At 36.2% G+C, this 12137-nt stretch overlaps 1 protein-coding gene across 2 annotated transcripts in view; it reads right to left on the reverse strand.

Moving 5' to 3' along the window:
- Positions 1-12137, reverse strand: part of NUP107 (nucleoporin 107) — a 47533-nt gene continuing 35396 nt past the window's right edge. The window contains exons 18-28 of one of the 2 annotated variants that reach the window (XM_005680201.3): positions 11708-11777; positions 11280-11398; positions 10272-10310; positions 9807-9957; positions 9373-9485; positions 8702-8804; positions 7959-8119; positions 7214-7339; positions 6721-6834; positions 847-1014; positions 1-355 (exon numbers count right to left, since the gene is read on the reverse strand). In XM_005680201.3, coding sequence (XP_005680258.1) covers positions 248-355; positions 847-1014; positions 6721-6834; positions 7214-7339; positions 7959-8119; positions 8702-8804; positions 9373-9485; positions 9807-9957; positions 10272-10310; positions 11280-11398; positions 11708-11777 — 1272 coding nt within the window. In that variant the 3' untranslated portion in view covers positions 1-247. The remainder of the gene's footprint in view (positions 356-846; positions 1015-6720; positions 6835-7213; positions 7340-7958; positions 8120-8701; positions 8805-9372; positions 9486-9806; positions 9958-10271; positions 10311-11279; positions 11399-11707; positions 11778-12137) is intronic. The other variant, XM_018047971.1, reaches the window with a different exon arrangement.

Genomic DNA, 12137 nt, shown 5'->3' on the forward strand with positions numbered 1-12137 from the left:
TGGAATTCATATGAACAAAAGTTTTAATTTTTATATAGTTTTATTAATAAACACAGGGAAATTATATAACACATTAAATTTTCAAAGTCTCACCATAATATTCTTAAAAGTACAAAATGCAATGCCTAAATTTTACATTTTCCCCATGATAATGGAAAAGAAAAAACTCAGTAATTATAAATACATATATTTTACAAAAAAACTCCATTTATCATGGAAATTATCTAGATTACAAAGAATGACTGAATTATGACTGAATTTCATATCCTAATGGATCAAGGCCCTGGTCAAGGAGCATTAGAGAGGATTCTCTTAGCTTCTGTAGCAATTTCCTTAATTCTTCCTTAGAAAACACCTGTTTTTAAAAAAGAGAAAATGTTAAGAATGAGAACAAAGAAGAGTGTAAATTTATAGTCACCTAATCAACCTGATTAGCTTAATGCAAGAAGAAATTCCTCTTTAAGATTTATGTAGCCAGAGGTCAGTATATTAGCATAGCTCAAATCTACTTCTCTGGGCCAGTCAATATACTTCTAACTGCTTAGATATGTAAACATATTCTGTATAGAGAAGCACAAACATGAAAACTGGATCATTAAGAAAATCTAAGAACATTTAAAGAATATATACATCTCACAAAATTAAATATTACTACTTGTGTGCATGCTAGGTCACTTCAGTCTTTCCAGGGGATCTTCCTGACTCAGGGATCAAATCCGAGTCCCTTACGTCTCCTGCATTAACAGGTGGGATCTTTGCCACTAATGCTACCTGGGACACCCCAAATATTACTACAAAGGACATCAAATCATTAAAATTTACAAGTGCAAACGCTCTAGAACTTACCAAATATAGTTTGTGGCGCTCAGAGGACACCATATCTGCTAACTGCAGGCATTCCTGATACTGACCGGTACTATGCAATATGGTGTGAAGCAGAAAACACAACATTGGCAGACAAAGCTTTCTCAGTAAAACCATCTGATGTATTCTTTCATGGTCTTCCTCAGCATCCTACACACAAACCAAAATGCAACAAATAGAAGCTAAAGGGTTTCTATAAAGCTTATTAGGCCCATTAAAAATAAAACAAGGCGAGGTTTCTTTTTTTTTTTTCGGTCATGCCACTCGACTTGTGGGATATTAATTTCCTGACCAAGGATCAAACCTGTGCTCCCTGCAGTGGAAGCTTGGGGTCCTAACCACCAGACCACGAAGATATTCCCAAGGTAAGGTTTCAATCACAGTATCGAGTAGACAAGATTTTTTGGCAAAAAACACGAACAAAATATACTTCAGAGGAGTCACAAGTCTGATAATGAAAACAAAATGGTTCTGAAACTGTATTTACTATGTCTTAAATAAACATCTGCATAAAAGGAAAAATGTTACGACTAGAGCAAAAATCAGAATAGAAAATAATAACTATTCCCCTGGATATACATAGAAGGAAACAGAGGCAGATATCGGGCAGTCTGAAAAGGCATTTCATACCCTGAGATTCCTGCTGGGAAGAAGGGTCAGGATGAGGGGAGAGGTGCACAAGGAGGACAACTTCACTGCAAATATTTTTTTTAATACTTAGAATGGATTCATGATGCTTTTGTATAATTTTATAAAAATAGAAAAATTAAAAGAATGCAAAGATTTGAATAATACAGTGAATGGGGCAGAACTAACATATATGAGAAAACTTACTGTAGAGAAAACAATGAGCATTTCTTTATAAGTATACAGGGATCTTTCTAAAAAGTTTTGTAGACTCTCAAGAGTACAGAAAAAATAGACCTCTTATGTTCACTAACATTTTCTTATTTCTTATAGACCTCTTATGTTCACTACATTTTCAAAGTTGAAAAGTAAAATCATTTAAATAATAAAAAGGTACCTAAATTTTCTGAAATAATCTTAAAACTTGAAAGGAAATCCATATGACTAAGTGTAAAACAAAACTTAAGGAGTTTCCCTGTGGCCTAGTCAGGGATTAGGATTCTGGGCTTTCACCGCCATGGCCTGGGTTCAGTTCCTGCTTGAGGAACTGAGATCCTACAAGCTAGGCAAGACAAAAAAAGTAACATGTGTCATATGTTGTGTGCTATGCTTAGTCACTCAGTAATGTCCAACTCTTTGTGACACCATGGACTGTAGCCCACCAAGCTCCTCTGTCCATGGGGATTCTCCAGGCAATAATACTGGAGTGGGTTGCCATGCCCTCCTCCAGGGGATCTTTCCAACCCACAGACTGAACCAGGTCTCTCACATTGCAGGCGGATTCTTTACCGTCTGAGCCACCAGGAAAGCCCAAGAATACTGGAGTGGGTAGCTTATCCCTTTTTCAGGGGGTCTTCCCAACCTAGGAATCGAACTGGGGTCAGCCTGCATTGCAGGCGGATTCTTTACCAGCTGAGCTACCAGGGAAGTCCTATATAACAGTGTAAAAGAAAACGGGACAAGCAAAAATAACAACTGCCCCTTTGAAAAGCCTAATAAGATAATTAATTAAAATTTTTCCTTATGACAATTATATTCATCATTAAAAGTATGTTCACGTGAGATATTAAATTGTTAAAACATTTTACGAAGGTAGATATAAGTAGAAGTGTGAAGCAATAGAATGTAATCTGGAAATTATACCAAAGAATAATTGTACTAACTTTGACATACGTCAGGTTTTTATGCATAGGAAAAATTTTTATCCATCTTTTTGTTCTGTTTTGAGATACAGATACATGGAAGCAAATATTAAAATGCATGCTTTGTATTTTCTTAGCTTTAAAAGGGAAAGCACCTTCATTTATTTTCTCAAATAAGCACTCATTCTCTTCACAGGTAGATTTAAAACACCTCGAGGCCTCACTCATAATTCATACTGGTGATTCCTACTTGGAGCCTAGTAAGAATGAGGACTGCTTCTTTTTGGGTCATTCCATTTGTGCTCCAATATACTCTTCTCCCCTACCCTAAAGAGACAAAGTGCCTGTGGTTCCTAAATCTCTTACCAACTGAAAGTAGCAGCTGGCTTTGGGATAACCTGGTCTCACAGGATGGATTCTGGGACCTGCCTCTCCTAAATCCTGTTGCTGCCAAGTATTAGGGTGTGATCTCTTCTGCTGACTGCAGGGGACTCCCACACCAGCAGACTGGTTGCATCAAGTATCCAGAATCATGCCTGATGGGCCTAGCAGTCTGCCTCAAGGAAAACAGAACAAATTGCTCTGCTACCACCTATGATATTTTTCTCATCTGAATGAACAAAAGCTTTGAAAAATCCTGTAAATATATATTTTAAAAAAGATTTTTTCCATCAGGGATGTACAGTGCCTTATATGTGAGAAAGGATCATTAACTGGGATGTGTTGATATGTACATATATGTATGCACCCTATTGAGGATAGGGGGGTGGGGCTGCAGCAGGGTCTCTAAAGACAGATAACACTGGAGTATGCTGCTAAGGAAGTAAGGAAGTCATCCATGCAGATATCTCAGGGAAAGAGCATTGTAGGCAGAAGAACAGCAAAGAGGCCAGAAAGTTAGAACAAAGGAGAGGAGAAGAGTAGGATACAAAGACTGGGGAGGCAGTCAGGACCAGTGCATGTGTGACTTTGTTGGTCAAGAAAAGAACTTTTTTTTATTCAAAGTGTAATGAGAAGCGATCAGAAGGATGAGAGTAGGAGAATGATATCTCTTTGATTTTAAAAGAAAATACTATATGAAGGGCCTGCATACAGAAGAGTGGAAGCAAGGCAAAAGACAGCTGACACTTCAACCAGAAGGTGGTTGAGGCAGAGGTGGTGAAGAGTAGATAGAGATGGCCTGTCTGCTTCATTTGCTCTGCCATCCCTGTGTGCCACCAGCCTCCAACATGAATGGGACCATTCTGCAGTTATGTAAAAAGTGACGTGCAGATATAAGAGCCAGCATATCAGGTCAGGGCTTTGAACAGCTGTACCTTGCACAGTGGTGCTGGACAGTAAATGAGTGGCGGCTGAAATCTAATCCCTGCTCCATTCTACAGGTCATGTGCACTTGACATGAAATCTGTCTGGGTAAGAGAGTGGGTACCATTTCCTAATCCTTATACAAGGTATATAAGTGCTAGCAGGAGCCCTGAATAATTTTCTGCTTCACTGAATATGTAAGAGTATTAAGCTAAACTCAACTCAAAATATCATCCTTTATAATTAGTTCAAGAAATCGCTTGTTTGGATTAGATTTGAAGAAGTGATTGACACAGAATGTTGACTTAAAAATGCTTGTAAACAAAATGGTATCATTCATAATCTTCCATTCCAACTCCATTTAAAAAATATTCCAAAGTGTGTGTTCTGTGACTTTCACTATCTAAGATTAATTCTTAGAATAACAAATATGTAAGTATAAATATTTAGGCATAAATAAGGCATTGAGTCTTTTCAAACCTTAAATACCAATAGCATATTGCAACACTAACATTTTCTCTTCATGAGCACCAACATAAATCAGGAGAGAAAAGTTTCACATTAAGGAACCTGCTAAAGATTCAAAACTATTTTATTTCCCTGATAGCTCAATGGTGAGGAGTCCACCTGCCAGTGCAGGAGACAAGGGTTTTGGTCCCTGGGCCAGGAAGGCCCCACACGCCACGGAGCAGCTGAGTTTGCGTGCCGCAACGACGGAGCCCATACACCTAGGACCTGTGCTCCCCAGTGGAGAAGCCACTGCAATGAGAAGCTGACGCACGACCAGGGAGTGGCCCCTGCGCGCCGACACCAGAGAAAAGCCCGTGCAGCTAGGAAGACCCAGCACAGTGAAAGGTAAATTAATGAATTAATTAGATATTAATAAAAAGAACCCCCCCTCCCGGCACACAAAAAGGTTCAAAACTATGAAGTCAGCAGGGTTCTATTATGAATTTATATATAAGATGTGGAGACTTTTAAGATAATTACTATATCACGAGTAGTAGCAAACAGTAGTAGTAAACTAAAAAAGAAATACTGGGTTTCACCTCCATAGATTCTCATTTAATTGCTCTGAAGTAGGGCTGGCCTTTTTTTTTTTTTAATTTAATTTAATTACCTAAGAAGCGTTAGTATTTAATTTACCTGGGAAGCTGTTAGTATTTTTTAGTATTTAAACAGCAAACTGTCCTTAATGTTTTGCTTCTGGTCAGAAAATGGAAGCCAGTAAAGTGAGAAAAAATGTAGTAGCAAAAAACAAAACAAACAATAAAAAAGAAGTGAATATATTAGGATTCAGGGAATGCAGAAGGAAAGCTATCAAAGACACTCTTAGGATTTTTCTATTCAAAATAAGGTTATCCAAGAATCCAGCATGTATAATCCTTGGAACTGAGTTAATGCACTGTTTCTGTCATGCCCCAGGAGCGAGCCTCAATACCTTTCCCTCACAACATTATTACCTGCAGCATTCTTCCTTTCCCCTACTTCTACTCATCCAAATTTACCCGTCATTCAAGGTTCAGTCAAATGCTATACCTTTTAAGCATTCTGTCCAGATCTCTTCTGGGCAGAAGCAGCCTTTGCTTTTTCTGAAGTCAGAAAATACTGCATCTGTGCTTTTTTTTTTTTTTTTTGGCATTTAGTACTTCTGTAACTGCCTCTCAACCCAGGCTACACATTAACGCTTTCCAGGTAATTTAAACTTTTTTTTTTAAAGCCCAGCCCTACTTCAGACCAATTAAACCGGAATCTGTGGAGGTGAAACCCAGTATTTCTTTTTTAGTATCTAAAAAATATTTTTAAATTGAAAATCATTTCAAACAAACTAAATTACAACAACAGTACAAAGAATATCTCAATACCCTTTACCCTGCTTTGCTCAATCTTTATCCTGTCTACTTTATGATTTGCTTGTGTGTGCATCTATAAACACACTTTTTTTTTTTAAACCCTTTGAGGGCAAGTTGCATAATCATGTTCCATTACCTCTAAATGTTTCAGAGTTTATTTCCTAACAAAGGGAATTTTTCTCCTAATATAGTCACACTGCAGTTAACGACTTCAGAAAATTTAACAGTGATATAATACCTTAACATCAACACTGTCCTTTATAGCATCTTTTTTTCTCCAACACAGGATCCAGTTTAGAATCACATATTGTATTTAATTGTCATGTCTTTTGGGGACTCATTAAAAGGTTTTTTTGTTTTAATACAACCTTTAAAGGTTATAATCCATTTAGCTATTACAAAATACTGGCTTTACTCCCCATGTTGTACAATATGTCCTCATAGCCTACTTTACACCCAGTGATTTGTACCTCCCACCCCACAACCCCTATGTTGCTCCTCCTTCCCTCTCCCCACTGGTAGCCACTAGTGGAATCAACCCAGTATTTTTTAAAAGTTCTCCAGGTCATTTAAATGGGCAGGTCAGAAGTGAGAGCCACTGCTTTATGTATGTCTTACTCACTCTTACTAGACTTATCTTCACCTCTACAGACTGAGTTGAATACATGAATAATTGATTTTTGGTCCAGAATTTTTAAAAATTAGATTTTACTATACTATACTGACTGAACATATTAAATGTGGAGAAACAGTTTACCCAGGAGTCAGGCATTCATATATTCCCTAACTAGTATTCCAGGTTAGACTTAAATTATGGGATGTTCAGTTATAATATAGTACAAAGGTAATACAAGATCTGTAACTGCTCCTATTCAGAGAAAGAACTTAAAAAAAAAAAGATGTAGCTTGTAACAATGCACAGAGCTTACCTCTCTAACATCCACCATCCACCCTCCATCAACAAACAATAAGACATTGTACATTTTTTCCTTCACATCAGCAGTTAGAGCATCCAAATGCCCTTTCCAAATACCATAATCCATCTGGAAAACAGATATAAGGCAGACATATAATGGACTATAATATATTTGCAAAGTACAGAGATGTACATATATGGAACATAATTCTAAAGAACTGACATTCAGTAAGCCAAATACAAAATAAACATCAACAGACTGCAGTTCAATAAAACACTAAAATGTTTACCATGTAAATGAACATTATTGTCACTTGAAGGTACGTTTCATGTTTGGTTAATTATCTACAAAAAGGTAACTAAACAGATTTCTTTCTTCAAAGTATAACAGTAATAAGGAAGATCAACTCTTATAATAGGAATATAACTGTTGAAGAAATGATCTTACACATATGACTTGTATTTCTGAGATGCAATGAGACATGTCTCATCTACATTTAACTTACTTCATATTTCTTTTCTTTGTGTTCATGAGCCACTTTCTCAGTAAAAGTTGCTTGAGTTGTCAAAGTAGGTTTTTGTGGAGCTGAATTCATATGCTTAAACCACTCATTAAAGGTTTCATGGGCTTCCTAAAATGTAAAGTAAAATAGAAAAATACAAAAAATGAAAACTTTTCACATATGTTCAATACAATTTTTAAAAATTTGGTTCTTAGAAGTAATTTTGCAGTAGTAAGAAAGAAAATTGTTCGATATTTCTTTTTTATACAAAAAAATTACAGTGAATAAGTATTTTGTTTGTGATATTCACGTGCTTATCCGTGTCCTTGATGAGCCTATTAGCTTCCAGAGGGAAGCAAAGAAATTCAGACTTAGTCCTAAAACCTAGCTAATCACTTCATTATTTGTTGAATGAATTTTGAATGAGTATGTTGTTATTTTAGTCATAATATAGATTATCTTGCTTTTTTCAGTTGTTGCCAAAAGCAGAAATGCTAAAGTTGAGTTAAGAATTCAAAGAATCTTAAGAAAACACATTGTGTGTTGGTTAACAATGATTAGAGGCTCCTGCACATGAAGACAAGGTCAGGACTTCCAAGTTCTTAGGGATCAGTGATTCCCACAGTCACAAGGGAGGTAAGATAGTAAGTCAATCACCACTTTTCAAAAAAGTAGTTTAAGGTTTGAGAGTGAATCAGGTTTGAAAGTCATAAAGACAGGCACTTCATGGTTTTCTCTACAATCTCACCAAGTAAGCTCTGATGCACAAATGTTCTCGGATAGCGTTATCATCTTCAGCAGGAAGTGGGCTATCCATTCCTTGTTCCTCCCACTGGTTATAGATTTCTGCTATTGAATCCTGAGGAATTTTCACAAATACTTCTTTTGCAGCTTCGTGCTTTTTTGAGGCTGTGAAGAAGACATATAGTTTTCAATATACATGGATTTCTGTGTAGTGGCTTCTAAAGGAGTCAAATTATTAGTCTGCAACTTTCACCGTGGCCTTTAACCATTTCAGGGCCCAAGGTACTTCTTTTGAAGGTTTAGGGGATCTTTCTACCTAATGGCTGGGCTTTTCCTTATTTCAGTGTGACAGTCACATAAAGGATTAATTAAATGTAGTTACTTTTGTTTTCATTATATATTTCAATTTTTGGCTGCCCTGCATAGCATGCCAAATCTTACTTCCCCAACCAGGGACTGAATCCAAATCCACTGCAATGGAACACGGAGTCTTAAACACTGGATCACCAGGAAATCCCACAGCTACTTTTACATACTATGTCTTCAAAAAAAATTCCATTTTTCAAAACCTTGAGATTATATATAAAACTGAGTGGGACATAGTAAGTCACTATTAAATGTGTTTTGTTTCACAATATCAGCCATAAAAGTGGGTATTTTGTACCTTACCCTACTGGAAGGGTTAGAAAAACAACAAAATTGAACAGAAAAAAAAACTTTGTAAAAAGAATATAAAGTAGAGCATACCCAAGAATTTCCTCATTATCGCATTGCCTTGTTTTAGTGCTTCTGCTCTCTGTGCTGGGTCGAATACCAACCAGTCAATTACATCAATTTTTAATCGGTCTTCCTATTCATTTAATTGGAAAAAAAGAACTGTCAATTGTGCTTTTTCCCTAAGATATCCTACACATTAATAGAACTGGCTTACATCTGTACTACTAATGATTATTTTCCTTCAGGTTATACAAAATCATGAAAGAAAATAGCTTTTCTTGGTTTATTTTCACATTTAATAGCTCTATATCTGATGTGCCACCAATTTAATTATCTGATTCCTTTAAGTGCTATTCTACAACCTTTTCTTTCCTAGATAAAACTTTCTATTCTTTTCTGAAAATAGGAATAAGTAAACTACATAAAAATTAGTTAACTGATCAAGTATCTAGAATAATCGGATGAGTAAAAATTCAATGCTCAGGTTTCTACTATTAAAGAAGTTTCCTTTAACATAAAACTGCTACTAAGCAATTCCTTACACAAGACTTAAGTTTGCTGCTAATTTTCATAATTTGGCTGACAAAGAAAAATTCTTAAAAAAAGAAAGAAGCCAGAGTATTTTAAAGTAGACATTTAGAAAAAGCATAACACGAGGGATTATTCAGTTACATAATATACCTCTTGTACCCTCATATTACCTCGGTAGTACCCGTATCCAAGGCTGGGGACAGGTCATGATGACTGAATTCACCATCATCTTTCTTTCGAATATTCTCAACTACAGTTTTTGTTATAGCTGCAATATCCAAATCTAAAACATTTTTTGAAGGGACAGAAACAAGAAATTAATCATTCATACTAATTTCTTTAAATAATCACAATGATTTAGTAAATCTGGGATAACAATTCTTTAAAATATGAAAGAAATTACAGAAGAAAATGCCAAAATTAAAAGATATTTTACACAAGATACAGTATAAGTTATTTCATTCCAAAACAGAATTTCATTGAAAACTTCATTCCTTCTTTTCCTCTCAAGAGAAACAGGATTTAAAACTAGAAGGATATATGTTACTAAGACAAAATGATAATCTGCCTACAGAGCCCAAGAGATGAAGCCTTCCATTTTTACCTGCCTCTTTAGCCAGCTCCAGGCAATGGTGGCGCTGTTCAAACTCTGTAACACCTTCCAAAAATAATGCATACTGGGCAACAGCAAGGTCTTGAGGCAAATGACAGGTATAAAATGCTATGAGATTTGTATGTTTCTCATTTATTAAAAGCTGAAAAATAGAAAAGGATCAAAATGTTAATATGTCAATAATAAAGCAAGTTCTAGGAACAACAGCACTATTCAATTCAAAATTTTAAACATATTTAGGAGATATGCATACAGACATAGAGTTGTACTGCTAAACAGGATTAATTTTAAATTCCAAAAGAAAGTATTTATGATAATTAACAGATATTTATGTATTTTGATAAGCCACTAGGTATTAAAACACTATCATTCTGATTTATGTTTTCATTAAAATGGTCAAAGGAAAAAAAAGAATCAAACTATGGATTTGATTTTACCTGTTTTACCAGAGTTTACCTGTATGTATGTCTTTAAAACATCAATGGAAATTTCTTCCTTCATAGGAAAAAAAAGATATAATTATAAATACAGCTGTTTATGTGTACCACCAATATATCTAATAAAAATCCTGTCATAATGATTTTTAGTATTTACCACTGAGCAGTTACTACATGCCTGGAGAAGGCAATGGCACCCCACTCCAGTACTCTTGCCTGGAAGATTCCATGGATGGAGGAGCCTGGAAGGCTGCAGTTCATGGGGTCGCTGAGGGTCGGACACGACTGAGCGACTTCAATTTTACTTTTCACTTTCATGCATTGGAGAAGGAAATGGCAACCCACTCCAGTGTTCTTGCCTGGAGAATCCCAGGGACAGGGGAGCCTGGTGGGCTGCCATCTGCGGGGTCGCACAGAGTTGGACACGACTGAAGTGACTTAGCAGCAATTACTACATGCCAGGCTAACTGCTTAACAAATTTCTTGTATTAACTTACCCTAACTCTTTGTGAGTAATTACTATTATTGTTCACATTTCAAAGGAAGAATGTAAGACTTAAAGAGGTTTTGTTTACCAGATTTACACCACTAGAAGCTTCTGTGTAAGAATGTGAATCCAAGATTTTTAATCCAAAACCCCAGCTCTCAACTACTACATCATTCTGCCTTCTATGCATACTCTGCCCAAAATGTTACCAATCATTTAGGACAGAAGAAAAAGAAAGAAAACAAAGGTTTAATAGCCCACAGAAAACTTAGTCTGGTTCAGTTAGCTTGCTGGTTGATTTCGAGTTGGGTACTGATGAGGACTGAAGTTATAAACTGTCTCCAGTCCAGGTAAACATCAGCATTCTGTAGTCACAGATCAGAACATCAGAGTCATCTGCAGTGAGTTATCACTGAGCGACACTGTGAGACTATGGTCACCATTCTAGAAAACAAAACCCCAAAGTAGCATGTTTTCCTAACAACAGATGTGTAAAGCACCAGCCTTGCAGAGAAGAGTATACAGCTCATTTTTATTTACTTTGGTCTGTAGTCCCAGAGTGCGGAAAAACAAAATAAGGTGAGTCATGAAGCGGAGGAGGTGTCCAGGTAGACTGTTCCTGCTTTTGGAAAGCCATTTGCTAAATTCATCCATCAAACCTACAAACCATTAAAGCAAAGATTTAGATGGATACAAATCAAAAAAGAGACATAAACTCTATCCAAGGACATTTATTATATTCATATAGCACTCTTATCAATTCACTGCCTTATTGTTATGAACTACCACATAAAACAGCCTCTGGATTAAAGTCAAACTTTATTTTCTAAAAATTATATAGTTGCAGTCAAATAGGTTGAAAGAGATGACAAGATGTGGTAAGTCATGTGCACTCTTTTGATAACTTTTTAGAAAACGACTTTAAAAAACCAAAGAACTCATGCAAAGTAAAATAAAATATATCTTACCATCAATGTCTCCCAGGATAAGGAATTTTTGAACTATATGATAATGTTCTTGATTCTCTTCTAGAACTCTCTGAAAAAATTTTTACATTTTCTGTAAATTTATTATGGTCATTCTGTAGTATATACTCATTGATAAGCTAAAAACATAAAGTGTTGAAGGAACATATACAAACAAAGGGCTTCCCCGGTGGCTCAGCAGTAAAACAATCACCCTGCAACGCAGGAGTCGCAGGAGACATGGGTTCAATCCCCTGGAGCAGGGCATGACAACACACTCCAGTACTCTTGCCTGGAGAATCCCAGGGACAGAGGAGCCTGGCAGGCTACAGTCCATGGGGATGCAGAGTCAGACATGACTGAAACCACTTAGCACACGTGCATTCAGACAAAGAAAAAGCTGGAAATGAAGGGTATTAGGAAACCTAAATAA

This window comes from Capra hircus, chromosome 5 (genome assembly GCF_001704415.2).
Source record: "Capra hircus breed San Clemente chromosome 5, ASM170441v1, whole genome shotgun sequence".
NCBI lineage: Eukaryota > Metazoa > Chordata > Mammalia > Artiodactyla > Bovidae > Capra > Capra hircus.